Genomic DNA, 9,698 nt, shown 5'->3' on the forward strand with positions numbered 1-9,698 from the left:
CATAAATTATTTTTAAAAAGAATTATATGAAAATATTTTTTTATTTAATTGTAATATATATATAAGTGTTAAAAGTAGCCGAGTAAAGCAATCCGCTCCAAATGTTAGAAAATATAAAAAAAATATTTTTTATAAGCAAATTGAGTTTAAATATAAGAATTAATAAAAAAAATAATTGAATTAAATTTTAGTAAAATTTAGTTAAAAAATTATAAAAAATCAAATTAGAAAAATTACATTGCAAATTTTCACCCATTATTCAAGTATATATATTTTATTGAAAGAAAAGTAATTTATAGTTGATTTTCAAAATAAATTATTTTAATAATAATATTTTTACAATTAAATCATTTTTAAATAATAAAAAAAATCAATATGTTTGAAATCTTTTTCTTAAAAATTCTGCATTTGTTCTTGATTTAGCCTGGTGATTAGGGATGCCGTTTAGCTACTGGGTTTGATTTAAGAGATTAATATGTTCTTTTTTTTTTCAAATCATGCTGGAGACTACGAGAGGCAATTCTTTCTGTCTTGTTTTGGAGATCTTTCAAGATATAGTCTTGTCTTCACAAGTAAAATCTGGTATTTTTCTTGTACTATATCTCACTAAGAGGATGCCCAGCCCAGTTGTGTTTGAACGTGAGAAGGTAATCATGAAGATTTTGGAAATGTATTCATCACCAAGTATTATTTCATTGGAAGAGCATCCGGGTTAATCTGGTTCAAGATTTAATTTGATTTATGGGTAATATAGTTTTGAATTTATAATTAATAATTTATTTTTATTGATAGTAAAAAATGACATATTAGTGCGATGAACTTAATATTTTATTTATTTTCTTTATTTTTTTTTTAAACTTATACACTTTTGTGTTACATGTTAAACATGTAGCTTCCTATAATCTTGCATTATTGATGGTTTTGTGCAAGACTGATGAATCAAAAGTGATGGCAAGATTGATGGTTTTGGGCAGATATGGCTGATGGATTACCACAATTATGCCTAGGATGATTTCTTGGACCGCATTTAGGTCAAATTTGCTCGAGAAATGAAAATCAAGAGCAATTCTGAAAATAGAACTCCATTTTCCCATTTAAAGAACTGCACTTCAAACTCTCTTTAGATAGCACTACCACTACTACTCATCTGTAAATACTACCTGATAAAAGACAGAACGAAATACTGATCAATAAATACCAATGAGCTTGAGCTTATTGGAGTCATTTTCAGGGCTATAAAGTATCGATTTCGAGTTTCAATAAGAGTCAAATAAACCAATGAGCTTATTTGAATCATTTTCAGGGTTATAAGTATCGACTTCGAGTTTTAATAAGAGTCAAATAAACCAAAAAAAATATTGACAATAAGTCAAAGCTTGTCAAAATCTGCCAATCTGGAAGATCATATGCTAGAGGCGCGCTGCCACTTACTGGAAATCTAAAGAAGATAATTAATTAGTATCAGATTGAATTCATAGCCTAACTTTCACTTGATGAATAGGCATATAGATTAACTGAAAAGCTTGATCACAGAAGTTTGGAATTCAACATGTTTTTGCTTGTTTCTGATAGAATAGAGCTTCACTTAGAAACAACGTTACTGATTTTCATTTGCTCTGTTGGTATTTCAGCACAAGAAGGAACTCCAATTTCAACTATTGGAATTAAACATTTCATATATTTCTCGATATATTAATTATATTCTAAAATCAAGCGTGGAATGCTTCGTGCTGCGTCACCCTTTTGAACCTGTTATTTTGATCTATTTATGTTTTTAACTTTCAGGAATCAGGATGATTAATTGAATTTATAGGTAAGATGATAACAGTCCAAGGATTACATAAAAGCAAAAGTGCTAAAGAATGTTTATGGTCTAAAAGAGCTGCTAAGATAACTTGATTCACACACTCTTAGGCCTTGGAATTTACCATTCGTCTTTGTCATCTTTATTGCCTTGATCTGGTTCGCTATCTAACCTTTATTCTTTGTGTTAAAGGACATAGGATAGAAAGAAAAGAAAAGAGAACAAATCAAGAAAAGATGAAAACGTGCTGCAAATGAAGCAGGAGTTAGGTTTGAGTTTCAGGTTATTGTAATTGACTCGTTGGTGTACATAAATATTATGCCATGTGAGACCTGTACTGCAGCAATGGAACCTAACATTTCAGTGTAGTACAAATTTAAACACCATAGCCGCCCAGTGGGACCCTATACAGTTTACATTAGAGCCGTTGGATTCCATTATCCATTATTGGACCTCTGTGCCTGCCAAAGCTGGAAAAAGCTGGTGGTACCAACAAAGTATGGAATAGCTAGCTGCTACTAAGAACAAAGATGGTCCATTGAAGTTAAAAGCATGCACCACATTCTGCAAAGTCCCCTCTCAATTGCAAATACGAACACAGTTTTTAAAGGGTACGTTGATATTTTGGAGGCTCCACAGTAACTCCCACTTGGGCCCTGCATTGGATTCTCTACTTTCTTTTCCGAGCTCCCAGTTCCACTTTCAAGATTTTGGGCTAGCTCTGGGATTATTGCTGAATACTGATAACACTATACACTTGAAGAGTCGAAACTTATGATCATATTTTGATGTTCATGAACATCCAACATGCCATGTACATTATTTGGTCGTTAAACAAGTGATGATGACGAAGAAAACTCAATTTTATAGATAGAATGTAATCAACAAGTTGCATTTCGTAGAAGGCATGAACTTGTATTAGGGAAAAGGAAAGCAATGTATTTGGAGAACATAATTATAATGAGTAATGATACATTATAATTTGCTTCCCATTGAATTATAATCATCAAGGGCGTATTACGTATGTACAAGTCATGTAATTAATTATTCTAACTTCAGTTTCTTCGAGTTAAAGCCATATATATTCAAATTAAATTTATTACTATATATTGATAAAATTGTTTATAAATTGCCAATAATATAATACTTAGTCAATTATAAAATTAATTTATACTAATATTTAATTATATTAAAGGAGGAAATTAATTAAATAATCTCATTAAATTATGCTCTCCCATAAATATTATTAAAATTAATTGAAAATTAATTTTAATGCATGCAGGAAATTGTATGGCATTTCCTTAAGAGTCACATCTAGAGCTTGTTAATAATTAAGGCAGCTTTTAGGCGTTTGATGGGGCTGCCTCCTCCAATTTACATCAATTAAAGCAAGCTTTATTTTGTGTCTCATGGTCTTCTAATGATGTTTAGGAGCCACCCATAGTAATCGATGCCTCTAAAACATGACAAATTTTAATTATTATGAGCTCCAATGCTTGACCACCTTAATATCCTATATTTGAGTATTTGTGCACTTAACATTAATGTCTAGGCATGGTCAAGTTTAGCTTATAAGCTTTCACTAGGTTTCATCATTATATGTGGGACAGCCATGGGAAAACAAGCTTGTCCCCATTTGCTAAATTACACTCAAGATTTAAATATTCACCTATTGCTTTATGACTTTTAAAAAAATTAAATCTTTGCAATATAAAAATATATAGAAATGATCATGAAATTAAATTAATTTATTTATTAATCAAGTGATAATACCCACTTATACTCCACATTTAAATATAAGTTTAAGTAGTGAAATCATTTATCATAGAGAGAAATCGTTTATCATAAAAAAGAAATAAGCTTTCATTAGACTTAGTCAACAATCTCTAACACTCTCCGTATAGAGAAAATGTCACACATTATAGTATTATGGCCTTGCAAATATTTTAAAGAGAGATATATTTGCAGATACTGAGTGTCCCTAAAAGTACATACCGTGGAGTTAAAAAAAAATAAAATTATGTGAGTGATTTAATATTTTCACAAGAAAGGCAAAGGCATATATGAATCACATTCTTAAAGAGTTTAGCTGTGCGTGTTTCCTTCTTTCTTTAATATGGCAAGGCAGCAAAGCATTTATTAATCATACCAACCAAAAATAGTTCCCATTTGAGTTGTAATTTTCTGTCATGTTCTGGAGAACTTATTAGGTGCACTCGATGCATATGCATTCTTTCTCACAATCATGTGATGATGTGAAATTTACTCTTTATATTATAGGAATGATCCACTTTTTTATAAAATAAAAAATTTTATTTTTTAATACTCCCGATATATATAATAATTAACATCTAGTCTATACTTAGTTGCACAAACTTCCAAATATGAAAGCTTGCAATTCAGCCAATTGAATGAACATTCATGGCATTTTCCTTCCAAAAACAGGTTTAATCATGCCAACATGCATGGGTTTATAATTAAATACTCAAATTATTTTCGATTTTAAATTTTAATTATAAATAAATAAATATTTTATAATTTCTTGCTTCGTGACTCATCTTTTAATATAATATATTTTAAATTATGCAAGCAATTATTTTTTTAAAAAAAATAAAATTAACAAAACCAGAACGTACTTAGTAAACCTCGATGAGGGAATATGCCAAGTGGATAAAGCTCAGAGTTACGGTCATCAGAGAGCAGTTTGCAGCACAGCTCAATTCTCACCACCAGACTCACATTCACTTGATGACTATGCTAACAAGTCTGACCCACCAAAGATTCCGAAAATGGCAAATCACTTGACCTCTTATGCATGTCCATTGACCGTGATGCCTAGGATCACAATATACTCAAGGCGTCCCACGACCGATATGCTTTGCATTTTATTTTTATATTGCCAATAATTTTTATTTTTTAATATAAAAATTTTATTATACATCTTACAAACATGAGCTAAATATTATATATTTTTCTTAGGAAAATAAATAATTTGAACTTAATTTTGCACTGAGAAGTAATATGTTTTTTATACTGTTGTAAGTGGTAACAATTATTCGCATTAAAATAATATTTTAAATATTTTTAAATAAATAAATATATATTGTCAAAATGCAATAAATTAATAAATAATTTAAAATTATAAAAAAGTGAGTTGAACATATCCAAACACTTATATTTAAATATTCTACATCAGATATGAGGTGTGCATCATTAAAAGTGATATAACAGCCTATTTTTTCACTAATATGTGCGTAACAATATTCTATCTATTAATAAAACCTCGAAACATATTGAATTACTATGGTGGATTATATTTATGTAGGTACATAGATTCTTTTAAAAAAAATTATATATAAAAATTCGATGGGCAATTTAGTAGTATTTGTTTATTCCACCGTCTCTTTCATTAAAAAAAAAGGTGGTGGAAAAAAATATTTGTTTTTATTTTTTTTTTCCGCGCTTTAAATCCAACTTTTTTTTTTAATGTCTTTTTTATTTTAATTTATCTTCTTTAGCCCCCTCCGGCTGTAATCTGTTAGTCAAAATTAGTGAGTGCTTTTTCTTATCACATATCAGTCACTTCCTTTCTATCTCCCAAAATCTCTTTCTTTCTTAGAACCTCTGTTCTTTGAAATTTTTATTTAATTTTTTTTTTTTATGATCAAAACCACACCCACGTAACATCTAAAACTAAATCCATCTATGGAGACAATCAAATGCAGATCAATTCCCAGCAGCAACAAGAGCAAGATTGCAAGAACTTTCCAAAAAGTCATAAACCTTAAGACTGCAACAAGAATTGCTTCCAATAATGGGATTGGGATTTGCATGTTTGCTCCACAAAACAAATTTGAAGATGATCCAACCACAATCTACAAATCCCATAATGCCTACAAGGATGATTCTAAAGCCAAGCGCAAGGCATTGTTGGATGCTTTAGTGGCCAAGGTATTTGCAGGCATCACTACCATTAAAGCAGCTTATGCAGAGCTTCAAATGGCTCAGAATCCTTACAGTAGTGATGCTATACATGCCGCAGATCAGGCTGTCGTGGAAGAGCTCAAGCTACTTTCTGAACTTAAGCGAAGCTTTTTCAAGAATGATCTTGATCACCTCTCTCCACAGGTTACTCTTATGCTTGCAAATATTCAAGAGCAACAGAGCTTGATGAAGACTTACGAGATCACCATCAAGAAACTGGAAATGGAAACTGAGGTTAAAGAGTCAGATATTTCTGCTCTCAAGAAACAGCTTGATGAGTCCATTGCTTTTAACAAGTCTCTAGAGAAGAAACTAAATGAAAGTGGGCCTTTGTCGATGTTTGATAATATTCAGTTCTCAATCTTAAACCCAACCCATTTCGTTCAATTCTTGCATTCTGCTTTGAGATCCATGAGGAGTTTTGTGAAGTTGATGGTTCGAGAAATGGATGTAGCTCATTGGGATATTGAAGCAGCTGCAAAAGCAATCGAACCTGAATCCATTTTTGCTAAGCCAACCCACCGTTGCTTTGTGTTTGAATCATTCGTGAGCAAAACAATGTTCGAGGGTTTCAATCATCCAAATTTTATGCTCCCAAACGAATCTCCACCGCCCATGGATCACCACCATCACCATCAAAGTGGTGAACACTACTTCAATAAGTTCAAGAAGCTAAAATCGGTGAACCCAAGACATTACTTGACCCAAAATCCAATTTCATCCTTCGCAAGATTCACAAGGGCCAAGTATCTCCAGCTTGTCCATGCCAAAATGGAATGCTCTCTGTTTGGCAATTTGAACCAGAGGAAGCTAGTGAACTCCGGTGGATTCCCAGATTCCGCTTTCTTTACAGCTTTTCTTGAGATGGCTAGGAGAGTATGGTCTTTAAACCTTCTGGCCTTCTCATTTGGCGAAAATGTTAGCATTTTTCAGGTAAGCAAGAATTCCAGATTCTCTGAAGTGTACATGGAGAGTGTAACCCACGAGTCTTTACTAGAAAATGACAGTGTTGACGCCGGTCTCCGGGTGGATTTCACAGTGGTTCCCGGGTTCATGATCGGTAACACTGTTATACAGAGTCAGGTCTATTTATCGCCGGCGGCATCTCTCCGGTGAGTTTGTGGATTTTTCTTATAATTTTTGCCATGTAATAATTTTTGTAATATATAATATAAAATAACAATAGTAATAATATTAATGGATGAGAATGAAGTAATATGTTCACGCGCTTTATGTGTAGCGTGTAGGTAACTGCGGCTTTCAAACGGGGGATGGGATGGTGGGTTAGCGAGAGCGAGAATTTATTTTAAGATTTTTCAGTTGAAAAGGCAGTTAGCTGGCTGTGGAGGCGCGTGGGTGCATGTACTTGTTACATGGGGCAGCACTGGCGTCTGGACCCACACGTGAAAGTGGTCGCAGGTGTGGGGACAGGAGCTGGTGTCTTTGTATTATGACAGACAAGGAAACGCTGTGAAGGCAAAAATTATCTCAAAATATTGTGCTCCTTTTTTTTTTTTTTTTAAATGTTCCAAGAGATCAATAATTTTGCAAGCATAATATTAATGGCATTATTAAAAAATTTTAAAATTATTCTTCTAAATCAAATTAACTGGATCCCAATTGGTGTCACTGAAATTGTCCCAATTGGTGACACTAGGTCTTGACTTCCTTGTAAACATGCAATTATCAAAATAATTGTAAAGAGATTCCAATATTGAATTTGATGAAGAAGAAGGGACACATATATATGTGTGGCAACTGGCAATGGTGCTGTTGCAACTTCAAAGAATCTGGCAAACAGTGGTAGAAAAAAAATATCACCAATAGTTTCTTTGTACCATACAAATGGCAAGGGCCAAATGAACAAAACATAACAGCCATAAAATGCCTTGTGCTTTTGAGTAAGATGCATGGGTTATGGGCTTAGTCTGGGTCCCAGCATGAATCACGAGATTAGCCTCCCTCCATATTGCTCCAATTTTAGCCCAACATGTGGGTTCATATGATTTCTTATCTCAATTACCTTCATTTTCTTTAATTTTACCATACCCATCATAGGGCCAACATTCTTTCTTGCATTAGGTATCTTGTCCTTAAGGACTACTATTAATTAACCTCAAGACCCACAAGTAAAAAGGAAGGGAAAGAAATTAATTTTTCGAAGAGAGAACAGAACAATCATGCCCATTATGGGTGAGGTGGATGAGACCGGGGATTGAACATTAATGAGACAAAGTAAATGCCAATAATCAACCAATATGGACATGAAACAAATAAAAGGATAAAAAATCTTTTAAAATAATATACTAATTAAATATTATTAAAAATTAATTTTAATTATAAAAATATTAAAACAATAAAATAATTTTATTCAAAACTCTTTTTTTAATAATAAAAATATAATATTATTTTGTTCCTGCTTGCCCTAGGCCCCATGCTATTTCTTCTCCCATTCTGCGGTACTCTTCTTTATCTCGGTTCACCTACGTGATACGAAAATACTCTTCAAGTTGAGTTTTTAACCGTACAAGGTTACCGTAGAATAAAAAATATCATAATAGGGTGTAAATAAATTACTGGACTGGGGCGAGAAAAGTCAGAATACTAATCAAAATAGCGTTTAAATGGCCAAAATGTTAATGATAGTGGCGTCTAAAGTTTTTGGTGCAAAAAACGCTAGCTTAACTAGCATGCGGACTTCAAAACGCTACTATCAATAGCGTTTTTTTGCATGTCCTTTCCCATGCAGTATCGCCCAATCCAAAACGCTATTATAAGTAGCATTTTTGTGCATGTCCACTCCCGCTCCATGGTCTGGGTCAAATCTTGGCACTCCAAAATGCTATTATGAATGGCGTCTTCGGGTCTCAATTTATTATTAATATAATTAATGTGTAAATTATGATTTTATTTATAGATAAAAAATAATAATGTATATAATATTTGAACTATGCTATTAGGAATTTTTATGTTTTATTTTTTAAAATATGTTAATTTTGTATTTTTTTAAAATATAATAGTTTTGTAGATTAAAAATATCAAAGTGTAAAATTGTAAGCGTATTAAATTAACAAAAATATGTACTATAATTTTTTTAAAAAATATGTTAGTTTTGTAAAATTAAAAAAATTAAAGTATTATATTTGAACTGTATTTTTTGAATAAAAATTTAAATTGTAATTATTTAAAAAATAATTAATTTTATAAATTTTAAAAATTTAAATGTTAAACATAAAGGGGTACTGTATAATTTAAATTACTAGAAAATGATGTCAATAAACTAAATTACAGGAGAGAGTGGATGCCAATTAATATGAAGCATTCCGTATACAGCACGCTAGCGCAATTAGCATATTGAGGTCATACTCGTGTATACAGACATAAAAATTTGTAATAATTTGTACACGTTAAAAAAATTAAAAGTGTGAAATTATAATTTCATAAAATATTGGTAATATATAAAAAATAAGAAATTAAGTTAAATTTGTTGCTTTAATATTAATTTTTATTCTTATTATAATTACGAATAATTTATTTTGTTGATAGCAATTAATAAATTTAAGTTTTAAAAGAAGTTAAATTATTATTTATTATGTGTGAGCATTTATAATAATATAAAATTTAGATACTATAATTAATTCTCAATTAGTGCTAAATTAAGTTATTATAAATTTGTAGGAAATAAAATTGCGATATGCTATAAAATTTATAATTTTTAATAAAGTATGAGCTGTATCGTGCATTATATAGTTATTAGTTTTAATTACTTTTTTATTTTCAATCTAATTGTGCAAAAAATATAACCACAAGTATTCAATTATTTTAATTTCTTCTAATTAACGATCAACTTAATAATATAAATTTATATTATATTTTCTCTACATTCTTTATTATAAAATATTATAAATAC

General features: G+C 30.9%; 1 protein-coding gene across 2 annotated transcripts; it reads left to right on the forward strand.

The window, feature by feature from the left end:
- The first annotated feature begins 5,333 nt into the window (after window positions 1-5,333).
- On the forward strand, window positions 5,334-7,282 carry LOC110649549 (protein GRAVITROPIC IN THE LIGHT 1). 2 transcript variants are annotated; one of them, XM_021804153.2, is made up of 2 exons: window positions 5,334-6,900; window positions 7,029-7,282. In XM_021804153.2, the coding sequence occupies exons 1-2, from the start codon at window positions 5,510-5,512 to the stop codon at window positions 7,033-7,035; spliced, it is 1,398 nt and encodes a 465-aa protein (XP_021659845.2). In that variant the 5' UTR covers window positions 5,334-5,509; the 3' UTR covers window positions 7,036-7,282. The 2 variants fall into 2 exon arrangements, with proteins under 2 accessions (XP_021659845.2, XP_021659850.2); XM_021804158.2 differs by having other exon boundaries at window positions 7,036-7,282.
- Window positions 7,283-9,698: the final 2,416 nt, after the last annotated feature.

This window comes from Hevea brasiliensis, chromosome 18, assembly GCF_030052815.1.
Source record: "Hevea brasiliensis isolate MT/VB/25A 57/8 chromosome 18, ASM3005281v1, whole genome shotgun sequence".
In the NCBI taxonomy this organism is placed as follows: Eukaryota; Viridiplantae; Streptophyta; class Magnoliopsida; order Malpighiales; family Euphorbiaceae; genus Hevea; species Hevea brasiliensis.